The sequence below is a fragment of the Podarcis gaigeae genome, assembly GCF_964106915.1.
Source record: "Podarcis gaigeae genome assembly, chromosome: 5".
In the NCBI taxonomy this organism is placed as follows: Eukaryota; Metazoa; Chordata; class Lepidosauria; order Squamata; family Lacertidae; genus Podarcis; species Podarcis gaigeae.
In genome coordinates, this window is record NC_139681.1 from 45629987 (window position 1) to 45644154 (window position 14168).

General features: G+C 45.8%; 1 protein-coding gene across 2 annotated transcripts; it reads left to right on the forward strand.

Annotated features, from left to right (window-relative positions):
* The first annotated feature begins 8681 nt into the window (after positions 1-8681).
* On the forward strand, positions 8682-12853 carry NKX1-2 (NK1 homeobox 2). Of its 2 annotated transcripts, none has more exons than XM_083741508.1 (2): positions 8682-9068; positions 11962-12853. In XM_083741508.1, exons 1-2 carry the CDS (start codon positions 8843-8845, stop codon positions 12567-12569), a joined length of 834 nt encoding a protein of 277 aa, XP_083597634.1. In that variant the 5' UTR covers positions 8682-8842; the 3' UTR covers positions 12570-12853. The 2 variants fall into 2 exon arrangements, 1 of the variants encoding a protein (XP_083597634.1); XR_014564948.1 differs by lacking the exon at positions 8682-9068 and adding an exon at positions 10129-10303 and having other exon boundaries at positions 11962-12057.
* Positions 12854-14168: the final 1315 nt, after the last annotated feature.

The window sequence follows — 14168 nt, forward strand, 5'->3', positions numbered from 1 at the left end:
TGTAAAATGATTTGCCCTGTATTTCAGCGCTTTTCTGTGTGCCAGGTTAGGGATCCTCTCCATATGTGTGTGTGTGAAAGGTCATGTATTTAAGCACTGGGTAGCAATGCACATGCAGATTTAAAATTCATGTGTATGAGGCATGTGTGCGGGGCAACAAATTCCAGAGGGGCGATCCTGTTAGGCTGCAATAGATTGAAAATGGATTGCTTTGAAGTCGCTTCAACACCAGGTGAAAAATAATTTGCTCCCCGCCCTGTCCTGTATTTTTGCGAGAACAAAGGTGGCAACCCTAGGATTATCTAGTCCAACCCTCTGCAATACAGGAATATGCAGCTGTCCTTTTCGAGGATCAAACCTGCAACCTACACCATGCTCTCTAACCCACTGAGCTAATTGGTGGGCTCATAAGTAAACTTAGTGCTGGCGACAGGTTGTGGAGAATTCTTGGCTGTGGACACTGCTGCAGGGAGGTCAAACGGATCCCACAGGGGCCCTAGCGAGCGAGAGCAAGCAGGAATGTCAGTGTGGTGCAGTGGTTAGAGTGTCAGACCTGGGAGAACAGGATTCACATCTCTTCTTGGCAATGAAGCTCACTGGGCGAGGGCAGCCACAACGTACCCCACAGGGTGGTTGTGGGGATTAAATAACTATGTATGGCACCTTGAGCTCCTTGGAGAAAAAGGTGGGATAGAAGTGCAGTAAATAAATGCATGTGGTCGTAGGCGGTTTGCTCAGGTTAGAAGGTACACAAACACACACACACACAAATTCCCATAATCCCTGACCATTGTTCATGCTGCCTACAGCTGATGGGAGTTGGCATCCCAAGAATATCTGGAGGGCTACAGCTTCTCCATCTCTGCCTTATGAGATAGAGAGGATGAGAAGAGATGAAAAGGCAGGAACAATTATGGGAAGTGTGGCTGTGGGGAATGATCCAAGAACAGGAACACAGCGAGGCTCACAGACCAGCACCACAATTTCAGGATTAACTACAGGCTCATCTCTCTGTTAGGGTATATTCCTTTCTCCGTGAAATCTCATCCTTATCTCTCCCCCTCTTCACATCTTAACCTTTGTGCCTATGTACTGCCTCTTTTGATACTGTTGGCCGATCCATTTTGATATCAAGTGTGGCTGAGTGCTTTCAAAGCCCCTCCAGCTGCCATTGACTTAACTTCTCTGATGTTTCAGATGGGCCAGTCCGATGCACACTTTTAGGTGCCATAAAAGGGCCGTCAGATCTAAATGCCAGATTTTATTAGCAACTTTTGTTAAATCAGACCTCTTCATCTTTCTTCTTAGCTGATAGGCTTTCTAATAATACTTGTTGATGCAGATTGGTTGAGTAGTCTTGGGGACTTTTGATAGAAATAGAGTAACACTTATAATAGAACTATACAACTGGAAGGGGTCTTGGAAATCGCCTAGTGCAGAATTCTTCAACCTTGAGTACCCAGATGTTGTTGGACTTTAACTCCCATTAGCCCTAGCCACCTTAGTCAGTGGCGATGGAAATTTTAGTGCAGCAACATCTGGAGATCCAAAAGGCTGTTCTTTTTTTGTTTGCTTTTTAAAATATTTTTAATTAGGCATTTCAACAAGACATTTAATCAAAAAACATATCAGCCTTAATCCCCCCCCCATTTCCCCCTCTCCCCCTCCCCATAAAGTATGTCTTGTCCTACAATCCCTAACAAAAATGCTTCAGGTTTTTTAACAAATGTTAGATGGAACATTTTCTTCAGCGCATTGTATATCATTTCCCAAAACTTTTAAATTTCATTACAATCCCACCACATATGATAAAAAGTCCCTTCCTTTTCTTTACACTTCCAACACAAAAGGCTGTTCTAATCCAGCCAAGATCTGCAGTACAGGATGCAAGTACATCCTTGAGAGATGGCTATCCAAATACCTCCAGCGAAGAAAATCCTTTACCACCCCCTCCGCTATCAAACAGCTCTTTTAAGGTAGCTTCTCCTAATGTTTAGCTGATGCTGTCTGGGCTCTCTGCTATTTCTACCCACCTGCTGCTTTCAAAGGTATACCAATGGAGCATTGGGATTGGAAACCAACTTATACTGAGTCAGACCATTGGCTCATCTAGCTCAGTCAGTGTTTTCTACACTGACAAGTAGTGACTCAGGCAAGAGTTTCTTAGCCCTACCTGGAGATGCTGGGGACTGAGCCTAGAACCTTTTGAATGCAAAGCATGCACTCTACTTGTGATAGATGGCCCACAATAGCAACAAAAACTAACATTTTCTTTTAGCTGATTCCATGTGCAGTCAAGGCCATAGACTATAAACACTTATTTCACCAGAGTGCTTAGGTTTGTGCCCAAATAGTTTAACTGAAAAGAATATACAGTATATAAGTAACTTAAACCTTATGCAACATTGAGCCAGAATTGACCAAAAGGTCGTATAATCTGACGTAGCTTCAAAACTGGACCATCTGAAAGACGAAAACACACCAACTAGGTGCAGCAGCCTAATCCTAGGCATATTAATTCTGAAATAAGTTCCACTGTGTTCAATAGAGGGAGGGTTACTGCCAAACTGAACATGTGAGCTCTGGTCTTAATTGGGTTGTAGGTTAGCCACTCTCAGTTTATAAAGCACCAGACTGCCACCTTATACAAATACCTTAAAACCTCATTAGTTTGTTGTGGAAAGAAGTAGCCAGTTCCATGGTGTTTTATGACTATATGAGAGATTTTATCAAGTATGTTCAAACTTAGGCAATGTTGTGTGGGTTTTTTTTTAACTCTCTTGATAAAGTGCAGATGCTTTTTATTGTTAACACAATCACTGGCTTGCCACAATTCAAGAATATATAAGAAACAGTGTTGGAATTATAGTCTACTTTATTTCAAGAAAAGCCAAGGAGTCTTGGAACCATTGATTTGCCTCACTGCTACGAGTCGCTTCTTCTTAAAGATAATATCTAAACTGTAAAATTCATTATATAGACCCAGAAATGGATCAGGTTATTTAAAACAACACCACTAATGGTACAATATCTCAGCTGTCCACACTGATAGGGAACATTGTCTTGGATAGTGTTATCAGTCCTGGACACCCGCTATGAATATTGATCCGAAGCTTGTAACAGCCATCACTTGCCGTCAGGACAGGTCAGGGTTGAAACCCACCTAGTATCAAAGCAATTTAAAGACAGCACTCAGATGGAATTTTAATGTCTGCCTGTGCTGAAAAACAAACCAAATCCAGGCAGACTGTGTGTGCATGTGCGTTGGTGAACTGACAATATTTAAAGAAGCCCTTTAGCCCTAAAATTGATACTTTTAAGTTACTCTATCTGTTTCATGACTTAAAACCCAGTCAGCTAGAACAATGATTACAGTAAATTCACAATAATATATTCCACTATGGCCTATATATCAACTGACATGCTTTTTGTCTTTCAACATAAACACAGGTTTGTTAGGTTGGGGGCTATTTTGAAAGAAAAAAGAATCCAAACAACTGGGATATATTTGATTTTCAAATAGGCTTAGTAGCACACACTCATAAATAACAAGTCAGAATTGTATGAGAACATTATGAAATCAAAAGACAAATCAAATGAGCTTTATTTCCAGAGCAATTGGTTGCACCACAAAGTCCAAAGCTGTACTGAACTGTAAAAATAATGTTGTGCTGTTACACTATTTTAACGTATCTGTTTATATGATTAACCCTTTCAATAATTACACTCATTCTGAAATGTTTTGTGAAATGTTCACCAAATATGACCCAGAGCCTTATACTGTTACTTACTTCCCATATACACCTATAGATGCACATGCACATATACAATATCAATATATAAATAACTTAAATTTCAACACAGTAAAAGCACACCTACATGAATCTCTAACAGTAATTCATTTCAATGGGACCAATTGCCATGTAAGCTGCTTCTCAACATGAGTAATGGTGGCAGAATCTACCCCAAGGTGAAGACTAATATGTACTGCCAGATAAATAATGGTTTGTAAGATTATCCCCACAGACAATATTTATGTCACTGCCTGGAATCTTTTACCAGTGGATCACATTCTTTTTGCCTATTTTTCACCCTGGCCAAGAAACACAGATGTGTGTTTATTTAACTGTGTATGTCTTCTTTATTCACCTATTTTCTTTCTCTTCACCTATTTTCCTTTATTTCTTATTTACACCTCATATCTTCTCCTGTATTTCCAGTTTTTACTCTACCGGTAGGCAATTTCATGATATAATTATGATCATTATTTGGTAGTCCAGGTTTAAGGTAGCTTTCAAATAGTTGGCATTACTTATATTGAGCACTTGTACAACTGTGGTACAGGTACATGACATATTTGAACTTCCTCATGGTATAGAGTTTTCTTTCCCTTGTGTGTGATGGTGCTGCCATGAATGCCTCACAAAGCAAAATTGACAGATGGCTCTACTTTTCAAACATGAATTATGTCTGAGAGCAGAGCTAACAGTTCGATCCTATGCAGACTCCTTTGAGGCTCTGCCACCATTCCCTCCTCCCCACAAATGTGCTGTGGAACCAGTTGCATTTTGGAGAAAGGTGCAAGGGGGGGGGGAAACAGTCACAAGGATGTGGGGAGTGGTCTCCACCTGACAGGAGATGAGATGCTCAAAGTGTGACCATCAGACATGTCTTAATGTCATCTGAGTTGGTGGCTGACACAACAAACTCTTTGTCTTAACTGAAGACAAGACTTTGAAGAACTCTATGGACAACAGGTTCCACAGCTGCCTACCTGTTTCATGTGCAAAGCCTTGCCTCAATTCCACTTTGCAGAAAGTGCAACTTGAAGTTACAGTGAGCCATCATTGATGGGAAATTATTTCCACCATTGAGGGAAGCCTTTTGCATGTTTGTTTCGAATTGTATTATAGCCTTGTGGGTATTTGCCTTGCATCTGTAATCAATAAAAGTGAGTTTTCTCTTTTGTGGTCCAGATTTTTGTTCCGGATTAACATGGTTTGAACAACCCTGGAAAAGCCTTAAACTGACTCATGTCAGTGAGTACTCAGTTGCACTTACTAGTCTCAACCTCTAAAACTTACTCTCTAAAACTTATTAGCCTTAACATCAATTAATTATTCCCAGGAAAGTGTGCATGGAGGGTTACACCCTCCCCTCCCAATAGCAATATATAGAAATATTTAAACCAGTCAATTGTCAAATGACAGCAACAAGGCACCCACTTCTGGGTTCCTACAACACAGACCTACAATAATTCCTATTTCTTTGGGTACTCCACATTTCCACCAAGCTGCCTAGTATATTTTAGTGCTTTCTGATCAGTTATTGAAATTTTGTGATTATGGTTTACAGCAGGAGATTTAATAGGTATGAGTTAACACAATTCGTCTACTGGATGTTCTAGTTACAGGTAGGTAGCCGTGTTGTTTGTTATTGGTATGAGCTTTCGTGTGAATGCACACTTCAGATACCAGAAATCTCATACCAATAACAAACTCAGTTGGTCTCTAAGGTGCTACTGGAGGGAATTTTTATTTTATTTTGTTTCTATTGGAAGTTGTTTTTAGAACACAATGGCTTGGGCTTGTTTTAATACAGTGGTTTTCAACCAGTGTGCCGTGGCACGTTGGAATACCTTGAATGATGGTCAGATGTGTGGCAGGCAACACTGGCCTCTTTCCCTCTTTCCGTCCCTCCCATCTCTGGTGCCCTCTCACATCTCTGCCTCCCAGAGACTTGTGTGGGTGTTTGTTGCAGCTACAAGCTCTCCAGGCGAATGGTGCCTCTGGGGCTGGCCAGGGGGTGCTTCCCAGGCCCTTGTGGGGCAGTGGGAGGTGGCACCTCTCTTTGGGGCTCAGAGACCAGGGGTGGCAGCTGCAGCTGCCCAGGAAACACCCAATGAGAGGGGAGAAGAGAGGAGGCAGAGGGAACACTCCACAAGGGAGGGTGTTCAAAAAAGCGTGAGAGGCTGCCAACTCTGCAGGCAAGGGGTGACATAACTGGACTCTTGAACCCCACAGGGGTGCCGCCGAAAGAATGTAGTTGGTCAATGGAGCAATGGACCCAAAAAGGTTGAAAAACTCTGTTTTAATTGATGACTATTTGCATGCGCTAAAGGTAGCAAAGATGAAAGTTCTAAGCAGCAGATGGTTTGCAAAGCTTAGTATCGCAGAGGATAACTTGGATAAATGCTGTGGCAGTAGAGTAAAAAACAGGTTTTGAATGTGAAATACTAAAGGAACATTCTCATTTAAAACGCTGATTCAAAACACCCACTGGGGATAGGAGGACTAAAACTTTAATTGGCTGATTTTCCTCTCCCTGACCTACCCTAATCTAGCTAACAATATTATTGGCTAACCTATTTCTCCTTGGTAAAATAGTGGTGTGGGGAGGACGGGTCATTAGTGCCTCAGTGCTATTTCCAGGCGGAATTGATAGATTTTGAAAACTTTATAATTTACCCTTTTAAAAATGGTGAGACGTTGGTTCACATTATAAACTGCATTGAGAAGAAGGCGGGTATTTTGTTCTTGAACTGCTCCTGCAGATTATTGGAGTGCTTTGAATTTTCTTGCTTACTTTCAAGATCTGGCAGCCCACTTAGCTTTTCAAACTAGAATGTGCATTTGTAATTACTTTATTTTGCTACTGGGATTTCTCTCTGGCAATTTCAAAATGGGTTCTCTTTTCTATTGCAAATTGGTTTGCAAATCTGGGGCAGAACTGTAGGTAACGTGGGGGACAGAACACCATCTTCCATGTGAATTCTCATTACCCATAAAAGAGAAATAATATATGTTTCTGATTTGTACCCATAGATGAATAGGGTGGGTCCTAAACAACTTGGGTGTAAAGAGGCAAGTCTTCAGCATACAGCAAAGGTGAATAATTATGATGTTAGATGCACGTCTCTGGAGATGAAATACCACAGTTTAGGAGCTGCCATAGAGAAAGCTGATAGGATGCAAGTACCCTACTGCACAATGTTTATTTGTGGAGAGAGGGGAGTCTGTTCCACATTAGCAATCCAGAAACTGGTTAGATGCTATTCCAGTGGGAACCAATATAGTTTAGAGTAGTGCTTTGCCACTAGGTGTCCTCCAGGCAGCTGTTGTGGCCCACACCATGAGCATAGCCAGGCTTTATGTTAGGGGGCAGAACCTCAGTTAGTTAAGTATTTTGTATTGATTTACTTGATAGGGGGGTAGTTGCCCTCCGTTGGCTACACCCATGGCCCACACCACTCATCACTCACCAGTCACACCAGGTTGGTGAAGGCTGCTTTAGAAGAAAGTAAGTTGCTCAAGTTCCCAGGAAAGCAGGTTCCATTTCAAAGCTGCTCACTGGGTGGTACCAGACAGGCCATTCTCAGAGCCTTTGTTTTCCATCTGCAAAAGAGAAATAACAATATTCACAGTGCCAAGTACTGCAAGACTAAAGCTGATATAGATTGTAAAGCACTTGTGAAATGAAAGTGCTAGAATAATTCCAGTTACAATTTGGATGAATAGCACCTGGTTTTGTGAATGTGCTCATCATCTGAATTTTCTGCAATTTCATGGAAATGTTTCTAACTTCTTAATCTCTGAATGTTCAAAATTCTGCTTTGTTCTTTTTAAAAAAACACACAAAACAAAACCTTTTATCCTTTTTAAATAAAGTTGTGCAGGTTTGAAGGGGACTTACGGGGCAATCCTATCCACATCTACTCAGAAGTTAGTCCCATCACATTTAAAAGGGCTCCCGGGTGTGTGACCTTACCCTCAAGCGACGGTACACAGGCTACCTATAAAAAGAGATACAGTGGTACATACGCTTCAGGTTACAGACTCCGCTAACCCAGAAATAGTGCTTCAGGTTAAGAACTTTGCTTCAGGATGAGAACAGAAATCGGGCTCCGGCGGCGCGGCAGCAGCAGGAGGCCCCATTAGCTTAAGTGGTGCTTCAGGTGAAAAACAGTTTCAGGTTAAGAATGTACCTCCGGAACAAATTAAGTACTTAACCCAAGGTACCACTGTAGTATATTTGTGACTTCTATTCCCTTGCAATTGTGTTTTCCACAGTTGCCCACAGTGCACTGGGAGAGTTAGACCTTACAGTAGGCCTAGGATGTCCTTCCTTTTAGAGATTTAAGATTCTGTATTGCCTGGGCATTCTTATAAAGGCACAGAATTCCAGAGTCTGCAGGTTACAAAGGAATGGCAGCTCTTCCTCTTCCCGAATGAATGCCCCACAACAACAAAGCCTCCTGCGATCCCCTCGGAGGCTTCAGTTGTGATCTGCCTCCAGGGGAAAGAAGTGAGCATCTCCCTTCTTACCCTAGTGACTCATTTATTATAGCAAACACGTTTCACTGTCACTTCATACCCTATAGGAGGGGAGGGAGCGGAAAGGCTGCAATCTCATCGATTAAAATACCATTTCCAAGGCTTGTCCTCTTCTCCACGTGTTTGGTCGGGCAGCAGTTTTTTTAAAAAAAAAAAACAACACGCCAACAACCACAGAATAATAAAGGAAGCAGAAGGAAAGTGGCAGTAGTAGGTGGATTGCAAGCCCCTTCCTTCCAATCGCAGCCTCCTTCGCTTGCTCATCTTGGATCCTCCTCTTTCTCCTCTTCCCCCCACCCACCCTGGAGATCCCCCTTCTCTCCAGACAAACCTCTCCGAAGTCCGCGCTGGGTGCATCCGAGGGAGACCCTCCTGCCTCTTATGGACAGCCTCCCCCCGGGCTCAAGCCGCGCGTCTGCCGAGGGAAAGCGGGGCTGGCTTTTCACCTGGCCGTGCATTTGCTGCCAGGCTTGGGCCGTCGCAGATCTACCCGGGACGCGGAGCGGGGAATGCTGGACTGTCCGGAGAGTGGGGCCAAAGGAGCCCCCATCCACACGAAGATCTCCTTCTCCATCCTGGACATCCTGGATCCTCAGAAATTTACCAGGAAGAGCAACCCAGCAGCAGGGAGAAGGGAGAGCGTCCCCCACGCGGGGCAGCGGGAGAAAAGTTTGGGAAGAGTTGACGTGGAAAGGTACCCGAGCAGCAGGAGGAATAAACTAGAGGCATATCATGGTAGGCGGCGCGTTCTGCTTTGATCTGATCCGCGCGGTTTGGCTGGGTTTCAGGAAAACTTCCAAGCTAGCTCATTTCTGGAAAGCAGCAAACGATGCTTCCAGGTGTCTTTCTTAGCATAACTTCCAGAGGGGGTAGTGGGGGGGGGGGAAGGCTTGTGTGACCCATTAAAAGTTTTAATAGATTATAGTGTTTTACTGGGATTCACCATCCCATGCATATATGGTCGCCCTATAGATCTGTGGCTATTGAACCGCAGGGCAGGGGAGCGTGTGAGACTATCCCAGGGTTACTGCTGTGCTTTTTGATGGGACACCGAGCGTGGGAATGATGCGCAGCAACGGTTAACATTTTGGTTTGTGGGTCGGGGCTTGGCTTGAATTCTGTTTCACAGAGCGGTACTAGGGTTGGAAGGGACCCCAAGGGTCATCTAGTCCAACCCCAGTTTGTTGGCTGAGAGCGCAGAAAGGCGGCTTTTCCTTGGTAAAACTTTAACCCCCGGGGGCGGAGGCTGCTTAACATAACTTTAAAACAAACTCTTAACCCAATACGGGGGTGTTGCGACGCGGGAGCAGCGGCCTCCGTCTGCCCTTAAGAGGTGCAGGCAAGGCGGAAATTCAACCGGTGAAGCTCCTGCAGTGATGGCAAGCTGAATCCCCGCCCTCCCCATCTGCACCTGTTAAAGACACAGGACTTGCCATGAATTAAAATACCGATAATATTGTGGATGATGGATGACGAATCTCCAGCGTCTGGTGAAGGAAGTCACCTTTTGCTTTTCATTTCTGTGTACGTGTGAATCCTCCTCGCATTCAGGACAGGGTCCGCGGCGGAGCTAAACGCCTGGATTGGGCTATTATTACGGACGAGGTGCATCCTCACTCCCCTCTCTCACTTCCTCTCGGGGCCGCGGAAGGTCGCAGCTTCCCAGGCCCCTTGGCGCGGCTGCGTTTCCCCTTTAAGAAGCGGCGGAAGGGGACGCGGCGAGCGCAGCGCGGTCCCCCTGGCGGAGTCCGCCGCGCCCCCAGCCGGGTCTGCGCGGGAAGCTGCAGCCCGGCGCGATTGTTTTCGGCTCAGCCTGGCCGGATGGCAGCCTGATTGGCAGAGGGACGCGCCGGGCGAAGGACAAGCGAGATAATTGTTCCTGTGGCCTCCCCCACCAGAGGATGCCTTCGCTCCCCCTTGATCGATATCCTATTACCGACTCCCGCGTATCTCCTTCCCACAGCTTGCCGGTACCAACTTCAAACCCCTTCCCCCCCGTCTGATCCTAATATTGTTCGATTAAAACTTACCTTTAATAGATGACATCTATCGATCCGCCCCTTCACAAATCTGAAACTCTATTAGTGCGGCCGGGGAAAAAGAAGATGGAAAAGAACGGGAAGAAGGAGGGCGGGGTGGGGGTGGGCGAGAAGGTGGAGGATTTACTTCTCTTTAAAAAAACTAAAAACCAAAAAAGTTTTCTTAACTCCCCCCCCCCCTCTTAAAAATATCTGTATCTCCTGCCAGTTTCCCATAATTAGTTCCCCAGTTCTGAGATGATAATTCTGGTGGAAGAGGCTGCTTAAGAAATGACAAGTTTAGATGGGGCGGTAAAGCAGACACGCGTCATTCATTCATGATTCACGTTATGAATCATGCGTGTTGTCTTATCGGTCCGTCCATTTATTTATTGCATTTATATGCCAGCTCGAGGTACATAGTTCTTCCTCCATCCTTCTCTTGATTTAATCCCCACAACAACCCTGTGAGGTAGGTTAGACTGAGTCAGTGACTGGCCCACGTAGACCCAGTGAGCTTTATTGCTGAACCTGGTCCCCCGTAGTTCCTTAAGCGTTGCACTGCACTGGCGCCCATCAAAGCTCTTGTCTTACTGGGCAGAAGCCCCCTTAGGTACACTCCAAAAAGAGTAGTTTCCCCCACCCTCCATATCATACTGAAAGACAGTCCCACGGCAGGTGGTGGACTCTCCTTCCTTGGAGGTTTTTAAGCAGAGGATGGATGGCCATCTGTCATGATGCTTTAGTTGAGACTCCTCCATCGCAGGGGGTTGGGCTAGCCTAGATGACCCCCGAAGTCCTTTCCAACACTATGATTCTATGAAACACCTTTATTGAAACTGGAAGTACTTGGGCTCAGGCATGCCTGGAACTGAAAACAAGGTCCCTGCAGAGGAGGCATCAGAAGTTGGACGGGGAGATGCTGAGAGGATCGCAGAAGGGACAAAATGAATCTCTGCTGTGGGGAGGGGGACGGACGCACGGACGTGTTTAGATCCCTGAAAGAAAAACAAGTTCATTTTAACGCTCACATCGTAAACACGCTTTCTCTGAAGTCCGACGGATTTCGAGGCGGTTAACTTCCAGGAAAGCATATTTGGAACCCAGATCCTCTTTTACTGAACCATTTCTGGTTCAGTTATTGACTTGAATGTGTAAAGTAACTTTCTTTCAAGGGTCCAGCAACGGGGATGCGCCGTATTTGGCAATTTCCCCCACATCCCTGGCACCCTGTACGTCCCGATATGGGACACTGACAACTTCTCGGGGGGAAGGCACTCTGCGTATGCTCAACGGCAGTGATTAAAGAATCAGCATTGCTTGTGACTGGCCTTTTTTTGACTTTATGCGCACCATTTCTTTTTAAGCCGCCGCGCATGTTTCCAGGGCTAAGACCCTCCGAACCGTGTGTGTGTGTGTCCGCCAATGTGATGGAGCTGAACTGAATGCAACGTCCGCTCCATCGGGCGGCTCACTAAGCCATGTGCGTAATTACGCGGAGACTGCGATGCGGATCCGGGCGGAGAGGACCCGCTTCCGGGTAGGGAAGCGGCCCTTAGGCGGGTCGGGAAAGGCCCCTGGCCTCATTCTGTCCTTGTGTGTCTCCCCAGATGGCAGCAGCAGCGGAGAGAGCGAAGCGGCCGCCCTGGAGGCATCGGAGCACGAGGAGCCGGGCCCCGCGCAGCTCCCCTCGCCCGACTTCCCTCCCTCCTCGTCCTCGGACCTGGACGATCCCGGCTCGCCTCCGCCGCCGCCGCCGTCCTCGTCGTCCAAGAGGCGCCGAGCGGAGCCCAGCTGCGCGAAGCCTCGCCGGGCCCGGACGGCCTTCACTTACGAGCAGCTGGTGGCTCTGGAGAACAAGTTCCGAGCCACGCGGTACCTGTCGGTGTGCGAGCGCCTCAACCTGGCCCTGTCGCTCAGCCTGACCGAGACGCAGGTCAAAATCTGGTTCCAGAACCGAAGGACCAAATGGAAGAAACAGAACTCCGGAGGCGACGGCGCGGCGCAGCCGGGGAACAGCGCCTTGCCCGCCGGAGGAGATGGCAGCCCCAGTCCGCCAGGCCCCAGCAGCCTGGCCTACCAGACTTTCCCCTCGTACGCCTCGGCCAACGTCCTCTTCCCCGGGGCAGCTCCCCTTCCCCTGGCTGCAGGAGGGGGACCCTTTCCCTCCTTTTTTAGCCCCACGTACCTGGCCCCCTTTTATACCCCTCACTTATAAGAGGAACCTGTTCCCTGCAGGGTTTGCAGGTGTCCCCTGCGCGGGAGTGAAGAGCAAACCCTCTACCGAGTTGAAGCAAACCAAGGAAATCCAGTTTTGACACTCCATCTGCTGAAATGTCTGTTTTCCTAAGTGTTATTTATGAGCATGCCCTCTAATATTCCACCCTGTGATCACCATTACCTAGTTATGGGTGCTTTCCTTCTCCCCCCCTTTTTTTTAGTTTTGACTTTGGGTGGGAAAAGAGAAGGGGGTGGGAATACATCCCAATCCCAAACTTTGTTTTTTAAAGCAAAACCAAAACTTCATCAGTTCCTTTAAATCTGCGGAAACCAGAGTGAGTTTCAATGCAAGAATATGGATTTATTTCAGAAATAAAGAGGGCAGCTATACAGTATTTGATATGTATAGGACTATTCCTTTTGATTCTTCTATAGAGAATGAAAGAAGACACAAATGTGGATTTAACAGGCTGGAAGGACATCAAAGGTTCCCCCACTGTAATGTTCTCCTCCTCCCTCTAGTTTCTATCTGGTGCCCTGTGATGCACTGAGCCACTGTAATTCAGTTCCCACCCTTGTTAAATTGGCTAGATGCTGGACCAGTCCACAGTACGCACGCTAAGGTATGCATACTATAGCGTACCCATGCTGCATGATCCTGTCTGAACATTACATTCACTCCTAGGCAGAAATACAGGATGTGTGTAACAGTGGAATATGCAAAATGTAGATTGGAAATGAAGGCAGTATTTTAATAAAATGTGCACTGGACTACATACGATCTTGTATTTAAAAGCAAATGTTCCTGCTTACTGGTAGGTACGGAACCACCAGAGGGCGGTATAAACCTTATGTGGGGTTCAAGTAACTAGTGGGTTAATGTTAATCAGTGCAACCCTATGCACGTTTGCAAGTCCAGTCCCACTGTCCAAGGGACTGCACTCCCAGATAATTGTGCATAAGATTGGACATAAGTGTGCTGCAGACTACAACCTCAACCAAAGTAGAGATCCCATTCTAGTTTAATGATCTGAAAAGGTTTTGTTCATGTACAAGAACAGGTATTGTGGTTTTTTTTTGTTTTGGTTCTAAATATAGACTTCATACGTAAAAATAGCACCTCGTACTAAATTGACAGGAATAGCACCAAGCCCACTATAAGATACTGTAGGCGCTTTACTACCTTTTGTGTAGAAAGAGAGTGATCACCACTACAATAAACGCTGCAGATCTTTAACCAATTCACACCTCCTTTCACGCTAGTGCCTTATTGCTACCATACTGCTGACCAACCAAGGCAGGCAAAGGTTACATTAAAGAACAGTAGGGCTGTATGTGTACCACATCCTGAAATTAAACATGTCTCTAACCCAGAAACCGCAGATTGCACTCACTTGACATACAGGATAAGGCAGGCATCACAAGTGTGGCCTATAGGTACAATGGTGCTCTTAAGAGTGCTCAACAAATCCTCTGAGTCTCTCTCCCATTCAATGTCCCCTTTGTCATGAGGCACTAAATTGTGGTTGCCTTTTTATCTCTTGAGGGACGCAGGTGGCGCTGTGGGTTAAAGCCTCAGCGCCTAGGACTTGCCGAT

What these genes read in the sequence shown, in the direction of transcription:
- NKX1-2 (XM_083741508.1), top strand. Translation starts at nt 8,843, where the DNA reads ATGCTGGACTGTCCGGAGAGTGGGGCCAAAGGAGCCCCCATCCACACG. An exon ending in TAAACTAGAGGCATATCATG is followed by an intron (nt 9,069 to 11,961) that starts GTAGGCGGCGCG and finishes GTGTCTCCCCAG; the next exon opens with ATGGCAGCAGCAGCGGAGAG.